This window comes from Patagioenas fasciata, chromosome 3, assembly GCF_037038585.1.
Source record: "Patagioenas fasciata isolate bPatFas1 chromosome 3, bPatFas1.hap1, whole genome shotgun sequence".
NCBI classification, from domain to species: Eukaryota; Metazoa; Chordata; class Aves; order Columbiformes; family Columbidae; genus Patagioenas; species Patagioenas fasciata.
Genome location: NC_092522.1, coordinates 119886771 through 119911896, shown reverse-complemented (window position 1 = coordinate 119911896; position 25126 = coordinate 119886771). Strand labels below are relative to the sequence as shown.

The 25126-nt window shown below is 40.9% G+C and overlaps 2 protein-coding genes across 5 annotated transcripts in view; one reads left to right on the top strand and one right to left on the bottom strand.

Annotated features, from left to right (window-relative positions):
* Positions 1-7675, bottom strand: part of SUPT3H (SPT3 homolog, SAGA and STAGA complex component) — a 281071-nt gene extending 273396 nt beyond the window's left edge. The window contains 2 exon segments of the mRNA XM_065835220.2: positions 7443-7586; positions 7589-7675. Coding sequence (XP_065691292.1) covers positions 7443-7586; positions 7589-7660 — 216 coding nt within the window. The 5' untranslated portion in view covers positions 7661-7675.
* The window catches only part of RUNX2 (RUNX family transcription factor 2), a 227236-nt gene that overhangs the window by 36436 nt on the left and 165674 nt on the right, over positions 1-25126 (top strand). The gene's annotated exons all lie outside the window — the stretch shown is intronic.

Sequence of the window (25126 nt, the reverse complement as noted above, 5' to 3'; positions counted from 1 at the left end):
CCGTATGTTCTATTTCCTTTCTTCCGGACATTAAAAAAAGGATCATTCAAAAGCAGAAGCACTCCCAAATCAATTTTCTTCAATAGGTACAGCTAACATGGAACTGAAAAGCCTACTGTAATCTTCAATGGGTCAATACAGTGTATTTGTTTTAGCTCTGAACTGAAATGCAGCTGTTTGCCATATCCTACAAAACGAATTCAGATGTTCAGATTAGGTCACAGATTATTTCAACATGCCGTATTTTCATCATGAAGTCTAGCAAGAAGATAACTGCTGATTAACACTATTTGCACTAGTAATTATGAGTTCCTATCCAAATAAGTCCAGCTTTTACAAATTCTTTTCCTATCAGTAAAATTTTGCAATCAAATGTACAGTAAAAAAGACACATTAAAATTTATATAAACATTAATATAAATATTTTAAAGCGTCTACTGTAATCTAAATGTCTTTTACGTTTAGGAGTCATAACAGAAAACTGTATTTGTTCCATATGAATCAGAAGAACAAAAGAGTTTTCAGTTGAGGGAAACAAAGTCATTTCTCACCATGTTTAGGCCCATCCTTCTCATCAAGGTGAGATCCCAGGGCAGACTTTCATTTTATAGCCATCTTCCATATCTATATCCATTCCGGAATTATCAAGCAATACTGACTCACACTGAGAGTTGCCCACTCAATTAACCACCTGTATAATCCATCTATAATATTTATTCAAGATCCAGTTGAGAGACATCTAAGAATTAAAATTCTACTCCTCCTAAAACTTGAATTTCACATACAGGCTATACATTTAATCTGTAACTGTAGAGCACTAAATCTCTGAGCTATTTCATATCATTTGGGACATACATAAGCAGTCTTAATATAGGAATATATATGCAGTCAACAACTTCATCTTTTGAAATATTGCTCAACTACTTTCAGCAACACCATCGCCAAAATATCACATGAGGATCTAAGGTGTATCCGGTCACTACAGCACAGTCCTCCAACATTACTGTTCAATAGCTGATCTAAATTCAATCAGGAAGAGGAAATATCTATGTTACTACAGCTTTCACTTCACAAAAGAAAAAATCATAAGTTTAAACTGGGCCAGTTTAAAACAAAAGTGGTTTCACACTGATTTTATCTAATGTTTCTGTTATAGGGTAAAAAGGTGCAGAATTACAACGAAAAAAGCAGTGTTCCTGCACAGATTTTTACATCAAGTAACACATCAGAGTCGAATTTACTGCTATGACTTAATTCATCAAACATACATCTAATGAAGTTACTGCATCAGCTCTCTTGCCTTTCATAAATACATTTTGCATATAACCTGAAATCATGCAAAAATTTAAAGACTGACATATTTCCCTTTATATAAGCCCAAACAAAACAGGAAGGAAACACAAGCCAAGGTGACTATGAATTAACACGAAATTAAAATTAATGCTTTTGTTTTCACATCCTCTACTTCAGAGTAATTAGATTAACTAGTCTGTTACCACCGAATATTCTACTGCATCATGGCATCACCAGCAGACAAGAGTCTAAGATACAGTCTTCTAGGATCGGAGATGTAAGAACTTAATTAACTACAGGAAATAACTGATTTTTGTTAGTGAACTTCTTTTACAGAACAAAAACACAACCGTAAACCCTGTCGAACAAATGCAAAGCTGGTTTTCTATGTGTATGCTGAAAACTATTAAAAAAATTTAAAAAACCCATAACCAAATGCTGGAGAGCACGTATTGTTTTGCTGATTACCCACTCTCCCAGCAGCATGGAACACCTGAAAATTTAAACACTAAGTATGAAGTCCTCAAGTTCTCCTGAGCTGTTCAAGCAGGCTGGAACTGGAACCATGCTAAAGGGTCTGATACAAGCACTACACATGGATGACCTGTATTTTACAACAAATTAACGATTCAAAAACGTATAATGAAACTCCTTTATCATCCTCTAACCCGTGCAGGGCCAAAACAATCATCTTGTTGTATAACAATTAAAAAGTGGCTTTGCTTATAGGCAATAAGATGAATAACTTGCGTATTCCCTAAACACTGGCCTCTTAAAAGCCAAACAGACAAAGCAAAGACACAAACTTTCAAGTAGCATACAGAGTAAACGCAGGATCAGAAGGGATCTGTGTGCAGGCGGTGACACATCTGTGTCAGGTCTGCACGCAATAATATTGTTCAAAGCTAGGGATGCAATCTCAGCTTTCTTTTTTTCCATTTTTCTAATTAATTAATAAAGTATCACAAAGTGGAAAGCATGCTCTATTCATGCCAAGCATAACACGTTACATCTGCTACTGCAGCTTCCATTTATTACCTGATAGACCAGATGCTTCTAATGGCTTTATTTTAAAGTGAATGCCAGAAAGAAATATTCATCTCATAGCTGTCAATGCGCAGCCCAGCTTTCACCACCCAGACAAATAAGCATCTCATGTTTGACCATGACACTGTTTTTTGGAAAGCCCACACGAATACAAAGAAAACAACTGAACATCATCTCCCTGTTTCCAGTTACAAGGCAGTTCAGTCATTTAGAAGTTATAGAAGAAACATGCATGTCTGATAATGAAGGGTAAAAGAAAATTTCAAATACATATAAGCATAGATGTTGGTCCAAAGAATAAAATGTATCTTACTATCTTTAAAACTGTCCTGTTCCACATCCCTGGAGATAAAATAATCCTAAATGCCCATTTCTGCTTCTCATAATAAAGTGTCTTTGCGCATTAATTTTACCAAAGACCCTAAGTGACAGTAAACAAGCAGAACCTCGCTGACTTTGCAAGGAAAGAAAAGTCACTAACCAACTACAGACTAAACCCTAATCTTCTGACTATTCTGCGTAACAACTGCTGTATTTTACTTAAAATTACATGTCCTCATATTTTAAGTTGTTATTTGTCCATCCATGAGTTAGACATGACAGTTACTTAAGTCTCTTCTGAAACAGACCACAGAATGGTCTGGACTACTGAAAGAATATTCATACACAGATGTAACTATTTTGTTTTAAGACTGAGAAACATACAGCATAATGTTGTATGAGAGGTACCCTCCACATCTGGAGATGTTTACAAACACTTGCCATAGTTTCTAACTGGAGTCTAATCAGAGCTCTGTCCTTCCCTAGCAGTGAGTGGTTTATTGATTTTTAACCAACAGAGCAAGGAAAATGAATCCAATGCACATGCCCACCTCCCTCCCTCTGAAATGAACCTGCAGCACTTTCTGCAGAACTCCATGTCACATTTGGCACTTAATGGCACTGCAAATTAAGCATCAATTATTTTTTTCTTCCTTCCTAAAAATGCTTTAGCAAAACAGCGTAAAGATCAGACAAACTGTAACTAACAGCAAAGTTCCCATAGCTTCCAGAATCTGGCTCCTGTAACCATAACTTTATTTGAACCAGCAATTATTTTTTTTCCAAATGCATTATTTTAGCAGCATTCCGAATCTTCCATACCAATTATTTAATAATTGTATAGACACGCAATTTCACGACCATGACCTTCCTGTGGTAACCACCGACAATTTTCAGTGAAGGAAATATAAGGTGTGCTTGCAAGTCTAGTGATAGAAAACAGCTTTAAGCCATTAGGAACTTACATACTCCAGTAGGCAAAGATGAACAGATCCCAACCTGTAATTTACTCAGTATTTTGCTTTTTCTGAAAACTAAAATATTTCTATATGAATGTGCAGATGTCAGGTTAGTTCTGCCAATAGGCTTTACTGCTCATTTGCCAACAAGCGAACCTGTTAGTCATCATCTACATTTAGTTCCAGCTAAAGTAACTTAAAATTTAAGGTTTTGCTAATGCACTTGGATTCTCTGTAAAGTACAACAACCAAGTTTACCCCCTTCTTACCACTGGCTTTAAACTATACTTTCCTGGGTATAATTTCTCTCTCTAGACCTGCACCTGCCTTCACCTGTTCAACTCCTTTCAAGGTGGCATTATTTTCCCTACCTGTCACACTGATTGCATCGCTCCTCCTCCTTTCACATCCCCCTGAGCTGTGTTTAGTTCACTATTCAAAATACAATTAATTTCATAATATAGTTCCACCTTGACCTTAATTGAACATTCTAGCATATCAGGAATTTCATACTTTGCCTCATTGCTCCCCTCAAGTTAGGGCATCAATGCACGTCTGAAAAATCCCTCATTAAGAATGATTAGCCAAACACATAGCTGAGATTGTAAGAATTTTCTCCAATTCTTACTATTGAATTCTTCCTCTTTCTGAAATCACTGCTTGCCACCATAAGTCTAAATTCTCTAGAGCAGAAAACATTTTCCTCCATTACTGCTTATCTGCACAACACAGAGCACGAGGAAAACTACAGGAAGAACAGCCATGGCTTTAATATTAATTACAACCACGAAAATCAGTTCTTAAGAAGTAGGTCTAACAGCAAGTCAGTAGCTTTTGGGACACCAACCCCTTTCAAAGATCTCACAGTCACAGATGACGTGCAATAGGTTTCTGCTAAAATGTATTCTTGTTTACTTGGAAATAAGTTTTTTTTTCTTTGCTATTTAAGCACATAATTTGTAAAAGCACTTAACACTTGAGAGCTGTATTGATAATTCTTATGATTTACCTGAGAGATGCTAGCTAGAGCTAGGCCAATACCAAGGTGCTTCAAATCACCTCTTTCACACAAGCTCTTGGCCTCTTTCTGCCATTACTGCTACTTCTTCTATGACAGTTTAAGAAGCTGCGTGAACTAGAAACTTTGCATTTGACTGTGTAAATATCTGATTGTAATCAAATGTAATACTTCAAACGTATGCAAAATATAGGGGTAGAGAAAAACCAGAAATTATTTATAAGTATAAATTCATTCTGCTTTAGCTTGCGAATTAATATGCACTAAGATTACTTCAAATGAGTAACGATTACATGGAGCACTACGAACGCCAAGTATCTGAAACACAGATTACAGACCTAATCAGTATCATTTTCAGTACCTTTGACATGCAGTTTTCTGATCAGCTCCAGATAAACTCATATCTGAGTCACTACTGCCTCATTCCACGAGAACGCAGGCCTAACTAGTTTCCTTTTCTTTACATACTTCGTATACCTATACATCTGGATATTTCACAATAGTAACAAGAGCATCAACTCAGTTAGTTTCTACGGTATAAATAAGCTGCTTGGGTTTAGCCTTGTGCCTTAAAAAGCCCTTGCAATAATGGCCTAGAAAGACATTGTGTAGTTGGTCTCACTGCTTGAGGGCATCGCATCAGAACAGCAATAACAACGCCAACAATGTTCAGCATTGCTCTAGACTATTATATGTAAGTAACTCTTAAAACATGGGTAGCTCACTAAATTACAGCTTGCTTATGCTGACAAGTTACTAATTGACTAATCAGATTTCAGACAGCTCCATTCTATGTTATTCAGAATTGAGCCCAAGAGACTAATTCAGTTGGTTATGACACTCAGAGGCTTAGCAAGTTACCTAAAGGCTACTGAATCTTGTTGAACCTTAAGCAGTGATTCCAAATCCACACATTTGAAAATTGCAAGTAAAATGCCAGTAAAGCATAGAAGTACTTCTTGGTTACTTCTCAGAGTCACGACACTGAGTTTTTCCTCTGGCCTTCTTAGCATATTCTGATTAGACCTCAAGCTTTTCTTCAGAATCATCATGGCTAAGAATTTCTTCAAGCAAAACCTAACATTTTCACACTTCCACAAGACTCACAGAGATAGGGCTTTAGGAAGACATGCATAAATACTGTTACAGTTGGAAACCATACTTTTAACATCAGCATTCCCATGTACACAGCAACAATACACAGGACAAAAAGGAGCCAAGATTAAAACAAAATCTTATTTCCGTATTTGTAACATGCAGATATGAGCCTGTGCAAACTCAGAAAGACTGACACTGCCTGCCATGCCACCTGGATCTGGCCAACAATGAAGAAACCTATGCAAAAAGGGTGAAAGGGAAGATACACAGCACCCTGCCAAGTCAGCACTGTACAGGGTACAGCCTTAAGCCAAAGGGAAAGAGAGGCCCATATCAAGAAAGAACATGACATTAGATCAAAGACTCCAAAGGAAAATTTAAGCACATCGCCAACACCACTGCAAACCTAGAAACAGATTCACTTAGGAAATCAAATGTACCACGATAAATAATTAATACTAATGCCGAACAGCAGACTTGGTTGCCCGTAACATCAGGTTCTTACCTCCTCGTCACACACACAGTAATGAATATTTCGCATGTACATTGGGCTTTGCATTCGTAGACTGCAAAGCATTCATTTGTGTAATTTCTAGAAACTTACAAGCAGTTGATCTGTACGTAAGATGCATAAAAATACAGCGAGTGGCAAAACCACTCCACAGAGGAGTATTCTTCTAGATCAGCTGTTATTCCTATGGTTTTAGCATCCACCAGTAATTTCTGCATGGATTAACAATTTCTATAAAGAATGTTACAGGATTATATTATTAATAAATCACCACACTTGTTTGTGCAAAATAAATCAGATCCATTTCCTCCAGAGAAACTTACAAACTATTGACATTTCACAGCATCAGAGCAACAATAAGAAATTAACAATACCCAGAAGTACCAGGCATAGGGCAGGCCAAAGCCTGGCCTAACTCACATAATTCTAAAAGTTTTAGGAATGCCTTCAAGGTCAGCTGCCAGACAACGAAACAAACAGGGCAGCGTCCACTGCGTGTAATGACACTACAGGCCATAAGAAAACCATCGCCAAGAGCAAAACGTGTTAAGAGCTGTTTGCTGTGACCTCCCAGATGCAATCAACCCCAAATCCCATGGTTAGGGGGCTGCAGAGCTGGGAGGCAAGCTGGCAGACGGGTACCAGGCAGCATCCCTGCCTGGGTTTGAAGGCACCCAGCGCCTTGGCTTCGATAGTGAAGCGAATGGCGTTATGTGAGAAGCCTCTTTACATGGTTACCAGCCACGTACCCCCGCGCAGGTTACGCTCCACATGCTGCTGCTCACACCTGGACCAGCACCACCTAGAAAAACGCAAAACCGCGGATATAGATGGAATTAGCAGCAGCCCCCCATACACACACCCACAGGCAACCCCCGCCCGCCCTGCAGCGCTGCGCAGGTTATCGCTGACTGGAACCCGCCAGGTTAATATTTAAGGCCCTTACAGAAAGAGCAGCCCTCGCCAAGTTAGTTATAACAGCGACACATTGTCTTAATTGCGGTGCCCTCGCTGGTGACTCACTCAAAGGCTCACCCCCGGGGACGGGTGGAGGAGGAGGAGGCGGCTGAGATGTGCAGGGAAAGGAGGAAGCAAGGGAGGGAGGAAGGAAGGAGCAGCCTGGCTCGGTAGTGCCCGCTCCCCCCACCCCGTGTGCGGTTATCCCGGAGGGGAAAGCGAGTGGCAGCAACTGAACCTCGTCCCTTCCCCTCCACGCGTTGCTTGGACCGAGGCACGAAATGAAGGGGAGGAGAAAAAACGGCGTTTTTCTCTCTGCTCTCCCCACCACGCCAACCGCCTCCGCCACGGCCGCTGAGGCGCACACGCTGGGGGTGGGGGGGGTAACATGGCGCCGCCCGCGGGGGGAGGAACCGGTTCCGCCACACACGGGCCGTGGCGCGCCGCCGCCTCCATCTGCTGTGTGGCGGCCGCGGCCTCCCAGGGCGAGGGGCGGGGCTCCTCGGCGCTTCCTCCCGCTTATCCCTCCAGCTCCTTTCGGTTCCTTTTAGCTCTCCTCAGCCAGACCCGGGATCCCTCTCCCTGGGCTGCCTCCCGCAGGTGATGCCTGGCGGCTGAGGGGAGTGAAGGGCGGCCATGAGCAGCCGCCTTCCCCCTCAGCGCCGGGCGGCTGTGGAGAGTGGCGATAAGATGCTCCGGGGGAGGGTTTGGGAGACGAGGCACGATCTCCCATAGCAGGGGGATGTGTGGACTTAAAACACGTGTCAGGACTCAGTGCATATACCAGCACATGCTCACAGAATCACAGAATAGTTTGGGTTGGGAGGGACCTTCAAAGCTCATCCAGTGCCACCCCTGCCATGAGCAGGGACATCTTCACCCAGATCAGGTTGCTCAGAGCCCCATCCAGCCTGGCCTGGGATGTCTCCAGGGATGGGGCATCCACCACCTCTCTGGGCAACCTGGGACAGGCTCTCACCACCCTCGGTGTAAAATTCTGCATCATGTCTGACCTGAATCTCCTCTCTTAGTTTTAAAACCGTTGCCCCTTGTCTTGTCATAACACACACTTCAAAAAAGTCTGTCCCCATCTTTCTTATCGGCCCCTTTTAAGAACTGAAAGGCCACAATAAGGTCTCACCGGAGCCTTCTCTCATCTCTGCAGCCACAGCACCATAAAGATGTTAAATAGTACAGTGTCTTCCCCTCGTTGCCTAAAATAGCTCACTCTGTATGTTTTTGTCCTTGGAAATAGCAGTGGATCCTTAGTGCGACACAGCAAGTTGCACTACTTCAACGTTACCAGGGTGTGTAAATGCATGAAGGTGCTTCAATACCTTCCATCTATAAGCAGGGCCTACATTTTACCTCTTTCCTGGAAATGGTGGCTTTTCTCTTGCTGTGTCCTGTCAGCTCAACAGGTTGATGGGAAAGGGTACAATCAGGCGAGCTGAAGCATTTAACCTACTTTTCCCTTCTTCTTTTAATCTCTCTTTCTTCTTTTAACCTTTTCTTACTCTGAACTGCAGGTTTTTGTCAGCTTCGTTCGGTCACTCCACTCATCTGCCAGTATACACACAGGTTTGTTAGGAGACAGGCTGAATTGTACCATGGTATAAACTGGAATTAATAAACTTGACCAACGGAGGTAAATGGAGTAACTGTTAGTGCTTTCTTCACCACATACGCAGAAATCTTGGTTTTACTTGAAGGTTTGCAGGGTAACTTCCAAGGTCATGGTCTGTATTTTGCTTTGCTCTTCTCAGTCCGTCTTTTAATTCAAATTCCTTCCTGCACAGTGAACGGGATCTATATTATTTCTACTACAATTCATCCTAAGAAACTGACAGCTCAGAGACTTGGTATATATACATTGTAGCATCCTTCTTAGTGCTTCACTATCAGTCCCCTCCACTTTGCATCCTTCGCGTTCTCACATCAGATTCAGAAAGACGGGGCGATGCTGTCAAGCGCTGCCAGACTCTCTCCTTTCTGCTCTTGCTTACGATTATGAAAGTAAAGCAAATACCAGCCCAAGCGCTGACAGCAGCAGGGAAAAACACCAAGCAGCTAAGATAATATCCTAGAAAATAAGAGGCCACACACTGCTGATTCTTGCAAGCCCAGCGAAGTCTCGTTATTGCTGCGAGGAGGATGGCCTAATCTGTTCCTTCCTGCTATACATTTTAAAACACCTGGGCAAACCCAGCCAAAACAGGGTTATTGATAAGCATTTTCCCAGCAAAAATGAGAATCAAAGTGTTTTGTCAAGTTATGAAAGATGCTGCAGTCTTCCTTGAGGCAACTCAAGTTTTCAGCTGAATTCTGTGATGTGCCAAAACCTTACATGAAATTGAGGAAGGCAAGGCAGCATATTGCTGACATGTCTAAGATATGTACCATGCATATCTTTACATATATCAGAGTTGGTAGGACAGGCTAATAGGAAAACATAGAAAATAGAGAAATTACTATGCCAATTACATATGGTGATTTTAATAAGGGAATTACTGGGATAATACAGTTGATCATGTCCACTATGAACCATGTAATTTCCAGGAGCTTGTCTAAAGGCAGTGTGACTTGGTGAGGTGCCTGAAAAAGCACGGTCAGAACATTTTCTGACAAATTCTGACAAATTGCTGCACAAAATTCTCTTGCCCACAGTGAGAGGTGGCCAGTTCAGAAGTGATTGAAGTTACTGCCCAATGCTGAGCTGGGCTGAGGAAAGAACATTCCCTCCATTGGCGCTTCTATAGGTGATAATTCTCGGCAGAGTAATTAGGCAAGACAGATACTTGCTGGCTATGGAATATTAAATCTGTACCAAAAAGAATTACTAGAAGACGTGAGCACAAGATGTGGGGACAAGAGCACAGTGTCCCTTCTAGTACTGTACGTTATTGCTGGTGAACGTGCAATGGGTGATCCCTTCTTGAGTCTGAATTCTTATTATTCTTCACAGACAGGAAAATAAAATTTAAAAAATTATTGAGATTTTGTTATGCATTATATAGAACCAAAAAAGGGCACATACAGAATTATTTTCCCTTTTCAGGTCACCTTTCAGATTGTAAGGTCATTGTAAACTGTCTCAGCACTTTTACAAACTGGCGTCTGCTCCAACCATAGCTTACAAAGTTTCACTTTGCATAGGCCTGATTTTCTCTGTCATTTGTTTTCACTTTTTATTTCTCTGCAGAACATAAAAAGTCAGAAAAAGATTTTATTTTCCCCTACATAGCATATAATTTACATCAATCATCCCAGGAGGTCAGTACCACTGGGGTGTCATTTAAATACAATGAATATAAAGTAATGAAGCTCTTGCTGGAGTGGATGGCCACAATTCTCAGAGAAAGAGAGAGAGAGAGTTTCCAAAGCATGTGGAGAAAACACAACGGGAGACCGAGTGAATTCATCACACCACAAAAATGTCTCCATCCTGTCGACAAAGTCATTAAAGGAAAATGAACCATTGTTACTCTAGACGCTCGCATTCCTTTGGCATAATAACCTCAGTATAGACGCATTGGTGCAAGGAGAATTTACACACACAAGAGAAAAAAAAAATCAATCTATTTAAACAAAAAAGAGAAAGTATCCAGATTATGTAATGAAAAAAATCCTCCGTGCTCCAAAGAAGAGACGGAGCCTCTGCAGAAACCACAACTGATAAGGAGCCGTATGCGGTGGTACAGGGCGGTTTCTTTTCTGCCCACCAACAAGTCGAAGTAAATGCCAACATGGACAGTTCTTTTCAGATAACCCACAAATTATGTTCTCCTTTAATGACACAAAAGTGTCTACCCTTTGCTGATCCATGGCTATTCTGGGTTTTAAGATCCCTTGTTGAGATGTCCCCAGTACCCCTTTCCTTTTCATATTCGTTTACTTCCAATGATTTTTTCAGTCTCCATTAAATCAATCTGTGAGGAATTCGGGGATTAGAAAGGTTTGCTGTGTTCAGTTTTATTTCATTAATTGGCAAAGGATGTCCAAATAAGAGAAAGTGTCACATGCATACAGTTGATCATAGCATATAGCAGTTTCAGCAAATCGATTGTACTTTTGTGGATCTCCCTCAAGGAAACACCACTTTAAAGCAAACCACCATGCAACCCCTGGTAAAAAGTTAGCGTTAGAAAGCTGCAATAGAAATTGCTCCCTTTATTATAAATTATTCCATGGCATGGCAAAATCCTGTTTACTATACTAATTAAAACAGAAACGTGTTAATTAAATTACCACTTTTCTCCTCAAAACGATAGTAGAAATGTAATATGTAAAAATATATAGATTACGTTCATTATTTTTTTAATACAAAAGCACCACATTGATTTAGGCAAGTACTGAAAGGGAAATCTGTCCTTTATTTATTTTTAGCAGCTGCACTGGAACAGCGAGCTTACTCAAAAGTGAGCAGAGTGCTACTGAGGAAATACATGCCAGCGAACACCAAATCCTACCTGTTAATTACAACAAATAACGCTCGCAGACAACAGCGAGCATGCTATTTATCCATCATTTACAGGCACTGAATTCGTTTGCTGGCAAATGTCCCAATTAATTGGGCGTGCTATTTATTAGGGCGCTGATTAAAGTGTACTCAGCTATATAACAGTCGAGTACGAAGTTGCCAACTCTTATTCACTCCTGGCTCATATGGATAAAAGCAGGAGAGTAGACCAGCACAATGTGAAAATAATGATGTATTCTGTGCCAAAATGGATTCAAGGCAATTCCAGTGCCTGGAAGTTGAAGACAGGGAGAAACAGAATTAGGTAGCACTGTGATTGTGAAGACAGAAGTTTGTGTGGTGTAATCCAGTTGTGACCAAGAGCTTCAACCTATAGTAGTCATTTTGCACATGTATTAACACTGCTCTCAGACGCCAACACCATAGACATGCCCTTAAGTAAGAAGCATATGAATGAAGTAAAAAAAACGATAAAAGCAGAGTTTTGTTCCTGACTGTCAATTCACTTGAAGAAAATCTGCTTAGAAGGGGGTCCTGTTCCCAGCCACTGACACCGTCACCCTCTCCAATCAACTGCCCTGACTGCGGCTATAGCTTAAATAAGGCTGGTTTAGTGTACATTGTTCAAAACCATGGCTTCCACAAATGAGGTTGGGAGTTTCCACACACAAGCAAGGAAACTTATGCTAATACTTGTATATATTATCTGATGTAACGCTTGAGGTTTTGATCTCAACCAAGATAACCACCAGAGCAAACCAAAATCAGGATTTGTACCAGCAAAGAATTTCTTGATCCTGGATCATTATTAGTTTACCTTCTTAGCACTGATGCAAGATCTGCATAGAAGACCAAACTAGCCATGATTCATGATACTATACTGGGGCTGTGCAGCCTGGCAAAAAGGAGGCTGAGGGGAGACCTTATTGCTGTCTACAACTACCTGAAAGGAGGTTGTAATATGGAGGATGTTGGTCTCTTCTCCCAAGTAGCAAGTGATAGGATGAGAAGAAATGACCACAAGTTGCATCAGAGAAGGTTTAGACTGGATAGTAGGAAAAAATTCTTAACAGAAAGCATTGTTGGACATTGGAACAGGCTGCCGAGGGAAGTGGTGGAGTCAACATCCCTGGAGGTGTTTAAAAGACACCTAGATGAGGTTCTTAGGGACATGGTTTAGTGCTAGAGTTAGGTTAATGGTTGGACTTGATCTTGAGGGTCTCTTCCAACCAAAATGATTCTATGATCCTATGAATTCACAATCCTGCACATGCTGTTGGTCCTACCTACTTCCTACAATAGTCACAGCATTTTGGCAACATCCTGCATTGCACCTCTACAGCCAAAGATATTCGGGAGTGACCTCTGGGATTAGAGAGCTCCAGCCCAAAGGCTCTAAGAACAGAAATTAAGTCTTGGTGCATCATTCTTAGGAAGCTGACTGTGCACAAGAACAATACAGCTCTGAAAAGAGCACCCTGGCAGTATCGTCAATGTTCTGGTCACCTAAAAATCAGAGCAGTAAAGAGGAGACAAAGCCCCAGTTCTCCCAAGCAAGGGAAAGAGCCAAGGGAGCAGGTAGCAGCTTTAGCTAAACATGGTCCATACGGATCTCAAGAAACTCACTGAAGCAAAATGGCATGAAGAGAGATTAATCATCTGTGTAATCAGACTTTCCTATTACTCTCGCTCTCTTGCCTGCCACCATTTTACTGAAAACACCGTGCTGCACAAAATGCAAAACCAAAGCAGCTTAACCTTGGCTGAACTAAAAGCATAGGGATTACTCTAATAACAGTATATATTTGGGCAACTGTGGTATCAGGAGTGGGTTTCAGTTTCAGGTACAGTCACCTAAAATTAGGTGTCTACATATGGGCTGTGTTTAGATTCCAATTATAGTCAATGGAAACCCAGTCATAGAATCATAGAATGTCTCGAGGTTGAAGAAACTCAAAAGGATCATGGAGTCCAACTCCTGTCCCTGCACAGGACAACCCCACAGTTCACACCGTGTGTCTGAGGACGTTGTCCAGTCTCTTCTTGAACACTGTCAGGCTTGGGGCCGTGACACCTCCCTGGGGAGCCTGTTCCAGTGTCCAGCACCCTCTGGGTGAAGAACCTTTTCCTCATGTCCAACCTGAATCTCCCCTGGCACATCTTCCTGCCATTCCCTCGGGTTCTGTCATTGGTTTCTAAAGAGAAGAGCTCAGTGCCTGCCCCTCCTCCTCCCCTTGTGAAGAAGCCACCATGAGCTCTCCCCTCCCCTCAGTCTCCTCTTCTCCAGGCTGAACAAACCCAGTGACTTTAGCTGCTGCTCATACGGCTTCCTCTCCAAACTCTTCACCAATGTGCCCTCATAGTCAGCATGGTCAGTGCAGACAAGAGACCAGTTCGGTTCAGTCAAAAGCAGACATCTATGTTTGGTCATTAGATTTGCTCTCTGGGAGCCACTGACTGCGTTTGCTAGGCCTGAGGTTAGTTATCTATGTCAGGTAGTCTGGGCGATGTTGTCTGGCCTCCATCTGCCCTTCCAAAGAGTAAAGGGCTTCATGTAGGTCCTGACTTACGTGTGCCAGCCCCATGGCAATTTCTTAGGTAGCCCAAGGCATCTACAGTGGCTTTAGGGAATTTTAGGCAAGTGAATTGAGGCTTAAATCAATACTGAATATAATGAGAGCTTAAACAGCTAGCTTAAATGTCAACATTTACATTGCAGACAACCAAATTTAGGTGTCTTAACCTGGAACTCAACTCCCCTTTAGCTGTCATTTTTCCAAGGAAAATAACATGTATATATAGTTATTGTTTACCTATATTAGATCTACACATTGGAGGATTATGTTGCTTGGAGAAAATTTGCTGGATTCTGAATCCTTTATATCCTTAAGAAAAATACAACTGAGGTCATTTTGCCATGGAGAGCAGGTGGGATCCTCATGTTAACCATTTCCACATGACATATTTAGGTTATTATGGACTCCTGTCTTAAGCCTTATGAAAGATAAGTGAGAACTAGCCAGAACACTGAGCTTTTCTCTGCAAAGGATATAGAAGCAGAGGACATTAGTTCTTTCTGGAATGCATGTTAATATAATGAAAGTTTCCAAAATCCGTCCATTCAAAACAGTAATTTCTTGAAATATAGGCATAGTGCCAGGAATTTGCATCAAATTACTCTTGGACTGCAGAATAAATAACATCAGCCACAGGTTGCTAAGGATTTAATTTCCTCAGTATTCTGAAACAAATTCATGTTATTTGACTGTGCAGAGCAGGTAGAATGCTGAGTTTATGGTTCCCTAAAACTTTTTAGCCCTTAATGTGGGTGCCCAGTGGTGATAATCTGTGTACATTAGATATGAGATACAAATGTATCAGAGAAGCTTTTTTTCCTCTGAATAAATGTTTAAATATTTAGGGCCAAATTCCATTGCTAAACATATGAACACAGCTCTCTTTGAGTTCATTGGAGTTGTGCGTGTGTATCTAAGAGCAGAACTTGGCCCTTAAATTTCAGATTTTAGCACTAAGCTTCCAGTGTAAAATAACGTGTGATCTGTAACGCACAGGAAAGGACTAAAACCTGGTTTTAAAGGAAGGGTACAATTACATGTTTCTGTCTTTCCTTTGGATAAGAAGCAGTGCCTTCTGTAGAGCTCCTGAGAATATTCATACCTCTTCTCTAGACAGCCTTCCTTTTGTATGAGGTGCTTCTCTGACAGCTTCGGTCATTTCTGCAGCTGGGAAACAGAGTAGGGTACATTTTACTTCTTTGCTACTTCTCTCCAATTTCCATTCTGCCAGTTTTGACTTAGCATCATTACGGAAAATATAGAAGCATTAAAAAATACTTAGACTAATGAATTATGTGCATTTTTTTTTAATTATAAAAAAGTTAAGATGTTGATTTTAAAAATTTAGGCAGCGTGTTCATATCAGCCAAAGAGCATAGACTGACACCTTTTCCAGTGAACCAATGTTACAACTGGGATGAGCTAAAGCATTTTTACTGGGAATTGCTACAGAATGCCAGAACAGAACTCAACGATCTGGACAAATTCTATTCCTATTCTTGGCATCTTTTTAATCCCTCTATTACAAAGTATTTGTAAAGTATCTAGATGCTTCAGTGTCCATTTTATTTATAAGGCTCGCATTCGCCTTACATGTAGGGCCAGGAAGGACAAAGAATGACTGCATGGTACTTGTGCAATGTTGTGTGAACGCCGCAGGGCGGGCAATCTGACAGAAGCCTGTACCAATGTTAAAGAAAATCGAAACAAACAAAATAAACACCCCACGAAAACAAACAAAACAAAACCACAGCACACACACAAAAAAACACACACACAAAAGGAAAAACAAACAAACAAACAAAAGCCACAACAAACAAGCCACCACCACCAAAGAAACAAAAAACAACAAACCAACCAAACACCCACCCCAATGAACTCGTATAAGTGCAGTGATTGACCCCTCCGAAATTTCTCCGGGGTTTCAAAATCCCTAAAAAATTACTTTCTCCCATCTAATATAGCTCTGGATTTTATCGTTATCAAAAAACACTCTGATCGTTATCAACTCTGTGAGCGTACTGAACAGTTCATATATTTTAGTGGGTTTTGTGAAAGTCAGGTTCTTGCTGTGGGTTACAGTTTTTAAGGGATGGAAGGCTTTTGGAAGACCTTTCATGAAGTTCACTGTCTCCTATAGGTTCTTTTTCTGTGGTAATATGTTAATGCTAATGGCATCCAGCACAGTAGAGGCAGTTCTTGTGGAGTTTTAAAGTTTGACAGATGCAATTATAAGCAAGAGTGCGCTACTGGCTTCCTTTAGTCTTTTTAAAATCATGCACAGATAGACAGACAGACAGATAAACATTAATCCTTCCAAAAATGTTGTTCCATTTGTGGCCAAAAGAGTATTTTATGGAATTCATTGCAAAGGTCAACTCGATGATGTTCCTTACAAAATAGCATCTTTTTTTATGAGTTTGAAAATAACTTGTGCTTCAGTTTCCTTCCTCATATGCTCCTTTATTCATTGTGGAATTTCAAAAATAAATACCATAGGAAAAGTTCTGTTACAATCCACTTCTTCCATGATGCTTCCATGGAGTTGGTCGATTATTAAGGAACATCTAAGGAGTAGATACCTGTTCCAGTCTGGTTTGGCAAATGTTTCTTATGCTTTTTCACAAAAGAGCACAGAAGAACACATAGTGCATGAAGGGGCTGCAAGTGAATTGTATCATCAGCTTCCTGTGATGAGAGTATTGATCACTTGCTTATAGCATGGCTGTTTTCTTCCACTAACTGTTCTATCACCTTTTCTTTAAATTAGACTGCATAATCTTAAAAATCATCCAGTTCTGAGGACTGGCTTGTGGCCTTGGATGCTGCATTTATATAGATGATAAGTCAAAATGTATTAAAAAAACCTGTTCATCATCTGACATCCTGCAAGTGTACGTCAGTGTAGGAAGTCAGTCCACGCTGATGTTGTGGACTTTGCGCTATCTCAGGTTTACTGAATTGGGCCTTTTATAGCATCAATATTTCAGCAGGTGTGCGCCTACCCCAGACAAACGACGTGGTTTTGACAACTGTTGTCAAAATGCCCTCCCACTCTCTGCACATCTCAGAGTGGTGTTGAAAACAACTACTCTTCCCGTGTGGACAAAGTCAACTGAGTTCAACACCTATTGTAACAAATTCTTCTATACATGCTGAGCCAAATCCTACGCAGGCAAGTTGTCCCCTGAGCCCTTGACAGGCGTGATTTGCTACGGTGAGCACTGAACTCACCTGACCTTGTCCTCACCACTGAGGCAGCCATTTCTCCTTCTACTTGAGTGGATCTGAGGCTGGAAAACTATTTTTGACACCCCTCATCAAAATCAGATCATTTTTTCTAGAAAAGGCAAAGCCCCGGTGACATTACATGGTGTATGTGCTGAAGTACAATGGGGTGAGTTAAGGACACGGGCTCATCAGTCAGAAAGGCACGCACTTGGTTTAAATTCAGAATAGTCTCATAGGTATCATGGTATTAACTAAAGGTTGTGTTGATAATTTCACATATGATGGTCTAAAGAAAATAAGCACTTTTATTGTGTGCATCTATTAAAGAAGGTAGACTTAATAAATAAGAACAACCCAGTTCTCCTCTCACACCACTGTAAATCAGGATGGATACCGCTGAAAGCCACCAAGTTGCTTGTGCATAAGAAACACTTTAATATTTCTGAAAACATGGTATACAAACACTTACCAAAGTTCCTTCTTCTCACTTAATTTTCATGATTGCCTTAGTTATGTCTCCATTGGATCCAGAGCATAAAATGGGGAGAATGGGAGCAGGGAAGAGATGTAATGGTAGGAGTACAGCCAGGAGAAGAGAATTGCCTGTCCCATTCTCATTTACTCTGAGATATAGAGCAAACAGCTTTCAGACTTACTGAACACTTTGAACATACTGAGAGCTCTCTGTTGATTTCAGATCTGTAAAACGCCATAACTCGCCAGTAAATGTAGCATGCAAGTGTGTGCATGAAGATAACATATTAGTTACAAGAATTATAATTGTCCTATCATTATCTTTTCTTTCTTTCCTGAATCAGAGTGAGTGTGCCATAATCTAGCAAGAATCTCATGATAAGTAATGTCAGAAATGGCTGCTTTTTTTAATCTTGGAGCTGCCAACTGTCTATTTTAGACATAACATCACCCTTTACTGTAGCCTTCCACATAAAAGCAACATGAACAGTAAGGTCTCTAAGCAAGCATGAATGATTGGCTTGAAGATTCTTTACCAAAAAGGGAGTTTATTTACTTCACACAGGTCATAAATTTCCTTAGAAAAACTATCAGTGGTAATCTACATGTGATGTTTAGTAAATAGAGCTTTCCTCTGATGCCCTCAGTCCATGTTCCTCAATTGTCAAAAGCAGCAGGAGGTGGTTTTCTCGAGCCTAAAAATATGAAATATTCTAGCTCCTTAAAATGGAGAGAAAAAGAAAAGCTGAAAAACTTTATATATTCTCCAGCAAGATGGGCATTTAGACATTGAAGTATGAAAGGATAAGGAGAGTAAACCTGAGTAGCAAGTTACCTAAAGGCTGCCTCTGCTTCACATACGTGAAGCGGCACCTTATTCCATGAAGGCTCTCATTGTAATCGGTGGAGCTGCAGACAGAATAAGGCTTTTCTTTCTTTCTTACCAAGGATTAATAAAAATTAAAAAAAAATAAAAAAAAGTAGGAAAGAAAGAAAGAAGGTGGGATCTGCCTTTTCATGTAATGGGCTTTTATCTACTCAAAAATCACGCTAACCTCAGGGTGCCAAGCACAGTCTGTTTGAAAGCATTCCAAGGATGGGAAGAGCTGCTCTATCTTCTCCACTACAAAGAGAAGCTGGGTATTTATGGGAGCTGCTGTGACCTTCCAAGAAAGATTTCGCATCTGCTTTGCCCCCTCTGAGAACCTCTTACTTGTTCCTCCTGGATACTTCCAGGTTAGGTCTTTCTCCTTAAATTAGAAAAACATTTGAGTGACTTGACTTCATGATGAGTTTTGCCATGGAAGGACTGAAGGATTTCTCCCCTGCTTTTCAATATGTATATATTTAATAAATTAGCTTAACATTTATAAGATAAACTAGAATAACAGGTTTGGGTGTTAGATCACATAAGCTCCTAATATCATAATACTCTTAATATCCCGAGGTCAGAGAATCTTATTCACATTGAATGTCTACTGTTAATGGTGAAGATTTTAATTACTTGCGCTCCTTCTAGGGCCTGACCAGCATTTGAAACAAATACTTTAAAACTTATCATAACTGAATTATGAAGTGTGTTATGAAAGAAATGTCCAGACTTTGTACATGACTATTTTTTCTTTTCTATTACTTCAATACCAACTATTTAAAAAAAAAAATCCATGGAGAATTTTGACTTCTGAACTGAGAATATAAGCCAGATTTCAGCCTGGAAGGAATTTTTATGGTTGAATTATAGACTTCTAAAAGACACAATTTAAAACTGCACTGCTGACAGCCATTCTGATCATATTTTATAAGCTACTATTAACTAGGATGAGCCCTGAAAGGAGGAATAGAACCCATATCTATCTGCTGACTCTAGGGTTTCTTATCCTTTCCTCCAAACCATCTCGTGCAGCCCAGTCAGACCAGACTGACTTACAGATCCAGCCCAGTGCTGCTATGGAGACTTCGCAAAATTTAGCTGCCAACATCTCCCTTCTGTACCGAGCACGAGCAAGGGAAAACTCAACAATATTCAGCAACTTCTAACTTGGCCAAGTTTGAGTGGATCCTTTTGGTTAAGGGCAACAAAAGGAACTTATCTGATTTTTCCTCCCTGCGTAGTAAAACTTCCCATCTCGACTCTGAAGTAGGGATTGGGATGATTCTAAGAAACTGCTGTGAAACAATGTGATTTCTGTTAAAGCCGATCTTAGAAGCAGCAGAAGTATTTCTGCTGGAAGTTTCCAAAAAAACTCAGCTTGAGGCAGACTCAGGATTGAAAATCTCATCCCGAACAGTTAAAAATTGGCAACATTACATGAGTGAAAACAAGGTCTTATACTGTGGTAGACGAGCTCAACTGCAGATACTGCTGGCAGCTTCACCTATAATATTTTTTCTGCCAGATCTTTGTCTTTTATTACTAGAGAGAATCATTCCTGTGATGTCTAATGTTTTGTCATCTGCTCTTACGGCGTGTTTCTGGACTGATGTTGTGTCACTTGGCTGCCAGTCCCACAACAGTTGACTAAGGGATTGATCCCCAAGGCTCTTCGGACCGCACCTAATTTAGGGCACACATATATTGTGCTAAAATGTGACCGAGATGCTGAGCATTTTCAGGATTACATTGTGCCATGCTGTAAATGTCATTATGTTCTTGATCCTCTGGTCTGGCCTGGCTATGCTTAGTTTACCATTTGAGTGAATTTTCTGGAAAGAAAAGGCAAAAATAGACTATTTTTTATAGTTCCTCAAAGGTTTGCCTTGTCCATTATGTTTGTTCTACATGTGCAATTACCAAATGCTTTCTTCTTCTATCACACTCCTGTAGACGGCACCACCTCCTTCAATGTTGGACGTTTTCATTCTTTTTAGAACAAGTCTTGGCACTACTTGGTGTTTTTCTATTGCTCCATCTTCAAGACTCGTGTCATTAACAAAGAATCTGCCTAAAAATTATTTCTGACACTCAAACTACTGAGAATAGATTCACAATGGGAATCCTCACCATTGCAACACCAGGAGAGTAGGGATCTGGTGGGGTGCTTGTGGTTGCGAGCATTAAAAGCAACTTTTCCCACTGAAGATTGACTTAGATTTTGTAGGATCTTCCGTGTGAGCTTTACGGAGCTTGTATCTGGCCAGAGCGCACTTCCATTAGTCTTCTAAAAACCAGCATGCAAAATGTAGGGACTCTACAAGGTTCCAAATGTATAAGCTCTTTTTAATTGCAAACAGTTGTACCACCCACTTTCCCCCCAGTTAGTCCAGGGAACCGGTTTGCATTGAGGTCAACAGAAAAAATAACCCTGAGGTTTCTGGCTCATGCAGCTTTTCTATACGCCGAAACAAGGCGGGGGGGATAAAAAAGCAAAAATAAAGCTCGCATCTTTTAGCGTTTTATCTCTAAACCAACCTGCTGATTTTTGTCTGAAATCATTTGACTTCATTCTGAAATCAGCTACACAGAAGTTGGGAGGAGGATTAAAGGAAAAAAACAAAGTCAAGCTTGCCATAGAAAAAAAGTCTGTCCCTAACTATGACTTCCTACAGTTAATTTTTAGTTTGCTTGTTGCAAGGGAAACAAAAAATAAAACATTTACTTGAAAAAACAGGCCAAACATTTTTCTAATCTTACTATGCATTCAGGTTTTTACTGCCAGAAAACACAGGCCATACTTTCTCTTCCAAACACTCTTATAAGATGACAAGCAGCCCCACATTTCTTTCCTTTGCATTGATGACATGGTCATTTGCTGCTTTAAACCTCATTGAAATACATGCAATTGCAACGGAGCGTAAGAGGCTGCAGACAGGGAGGGAAATGGGATAACCCTACGGCAGGACCGAGACTTAAGCTTGCAGTCCATCCTTATTAGAGAAGCAGAAAATAAATCATTTAGGAAAAAAAAAAAATTAAAAAGAAGTAGTAACTATTTACTTTGTATAACGTGCGTTTTGCTGCGTGCCATGGAAAAGACGACAATTTTTCAGTAGTGACACGGCAGGTTTCTTACCAGCTTTTCTCACAGTGTTATTGGTATGCTTTACAGATGCAGAGCCCTGCTAAGCTCCGGAGCTCTGAGAACAGATTTTTATCTCTCAAAAGGTATATGGTAATAGTTAATACCCCATTTTATACCGAAAGCAAACTCGCTAAAAGGCTTGTCCAAGGTCACAGAGCAAGTCAGCATCAAATCCCGAGACAGAACCCAAGAGTCTCAGCTCTTGGTCCTCACTTCCTACTGAAAATACTGGCAGAAAAAGTAATATTCTCAGGATTATTTTTTTTAATGTAATCATTTTCTGCCCTGTATTTCAAAGCTTTATGCGTATGTCTATATCAGGGACTGTAAAAGTGAAAAAACACTGCATGGTGCTGAGATATTAAACGCTTTTGACTAATTTCAGGACACAAAGAATTTTCCTTTATCCGGGCCATACACTGGTGCGGGGACACAGTAGTTAAACCACAGCAGTCCATGAGTATGAATGCTGTAGTTACAGAATACATAACCAGAGCAAATAACCTGCAAACCTAGAGTTGCTACTTGTCATACTTAAGAAAAAGCAAAGAATAGCTGGGCAAACAGTCAATTTACAACCAAAGCGAAAGTAAAACGCTGCCAAGAGACACTGGAGCTTATCTTGCCCCTGCTGAAATGAATGGAAATTTGGGCAAAAGCTTCTCCAGCTTAGTTAAATTCACACATTTTGGCTCGATGCACGTTTTCACAAGTGAATAAAAAGCCTCGAGAAGGTAGATTTTGGAAAGAGAATATTGGCAAGTTCTTAACTATAGTAATAGTTGCTGACATTGCTGTAGTCGCTCTGACTAAAATTATCCGGTACAATAACAAACCCGCTGAACCCATTCATTTATTCCCGTTTCACAAAAGCTATTTACATATATAGAGAAGCTCAAAATAAATTCTGTATTCATTGTATTTACAGCACATTCCAGACCAATGAACTGGCATTGAAACTATTTATTTAGGGAACATCATCCAGGTTGGAATCTTTCAAATTTGACAATTATTTTTCATCTCGAGCATACGATGCTTGCAACAAGAGCGTGCTGGGCCTGTGTTTTGTAAATGCAACAGTAAACACACTCGGTGCTCTTTAAAACATTACCTTTTTGTCCACAAGCAATGTAATTACGGCTGTATTCATAATACAGTTTAAGTGAAAAAGCTGGAAGACGGTTGAAATTGCAGCAAACATAGCTGCACTAATGAAAATGCTGTTTTATAAAGTGATCCGAAGGTGTTTGTTAAGACATGATTTGCAGTGCAAGCACATTTTTATTCGCTCGCCTCCCGCAATTCTCTAACATCTTAAAATACGACCCATTTTGCAACCCGGGCTAAAATTCCGAGAAGTTCTGAAATAAAACCCGAGGAAAGCCGAGCAGCAGGGTTGCTCTCCCTTCCAACCAAATCCGAGCCAACGTTCCAAATTATATATATCATAACATAAATTACTATTTCTAAAAAATCCCATCCAGCTTTTATGCAGGTCCATAAACATTACTGGGACTTTTATTAATTTGTCCATAACTGTTTAAATAAAATTCGAGTGCCCAGATCTGTGATCTGTTCCAGGCTGTAGTAAGTTCCTGTTAAATCTGTAAATGTTCAGACCAAAGATATTTTTGCACGGAGACTGAAAATCAGCTGCGCCAGATACCTGAAACTTTGTTAGGGCGTTCAGTGGAAAGTTTTATTTCGACATTATAAATAACCATGGACTATTTTAAGTGACCTTACCCTGGTAGCTTCCAATAACTTATTTCAGTTTATCCTAATTAACTTTTTATTTTGTTTTAGTGGGAAGAGGGGCGACTGTAAAACTTTTAGTGTAACTAATTTAAAGTGGAAATGTATCTTCTTGTTTGAAATGAAATAAATCACGATTGTCAGGCTTATATAGTATTTGGATATAAGGCAACCTCTTGCCTTCTTACCTTTGGGATGGCTTTAATGGTATATATAGGGGGGGAAAAGAGAACCTATGGGTTATTATATTATGAAAAATATGTTTTGCATATTGTAACTATGGCTTATGAATATACTAGGCCATGTAGGCAACGAGTAATTGTCCTTTGGAAATGCCTGTGGCCACTTTTGGGGAAAAGCAAGATCCCTATGGCTGCCGGAAAAGCGGGACAACCCCAGGAGAGGTTTGCGGTGTTACCCGCAGCGATTGCGTTTTCACAACGGGATAGAAAACTTCCCACAGCGTTGGAGCAGGAAAATTAAATATATATATATATATATATGTAAAAGGGTTAAAAATAAAAAAAGGACATGGAACGTTGCGACAGTGGGTCGGGGGTGTTCGTCCCCATGTCCCCGTGGGACGTGCGGAGGAGCGGGGAGACAAGGGCAGAGCCGCTGTCCCCGCGGGTCCGGGCGGGTCGGGCGCTCCGCGGTGCGCGGAGCGAGAGCTCTCCCCTGTGACCGAAACTCAAATCTTCTCCTTCTCTCCAACCCCCCGCGGAACCGGCAGCGCTGAGCCCGGGACCGCCTCTGCCCGAACGTTCCCTCTGTACACAGCCGGAGGGTTGCGCCCATGGGGGAGCAGGAATTTGGGGGAGAAGGGGGAAAAGGCGGCCAAGGGGTGCGCGGGGCGCAGCGGCTGCCGGCCCGGCCGGCGGAGGGCGCGGATGATCCGCGGAGCGCGGAAACAGCGCCGGCGGTGTCTCTGCACCCCACTACACCCCCTTTATCCCCCGAGATAATATACATGAGGCCGCCGTCACGTCGGAACAAACCCGGCTTTTCTGCTGGGTAGGAAAACCGGACTTATGGTTTGTAAAAGCTCCATAAAACCGACAAATCTCTCCCCCCCCACTCCAACACAGACAGACAGACAGACACACCGCCCCGAGTCACACACAGGCGGCGAGCAAGGAGCACACACGCAGCGCCGACTTCGTACAAGAAGGTGGAAGTAGCAAGTCAAAGTAAAGCCTTAGAAATTAGAGGGAGGGTTGTGATAGGTTGTTATCTGCGCTGGGAGGCGTTTACACTATTTTACTATTGGGTATGTAAATTGTTTTTAATAAGATCTGCCCTTTTTTTTTTTCTTTTTTTTCCCTTTTTCTTTTTTTTTTTTTTTAAAGGGAGAAAACAAACCAGACTCCCTTTACCTTAATAGTCT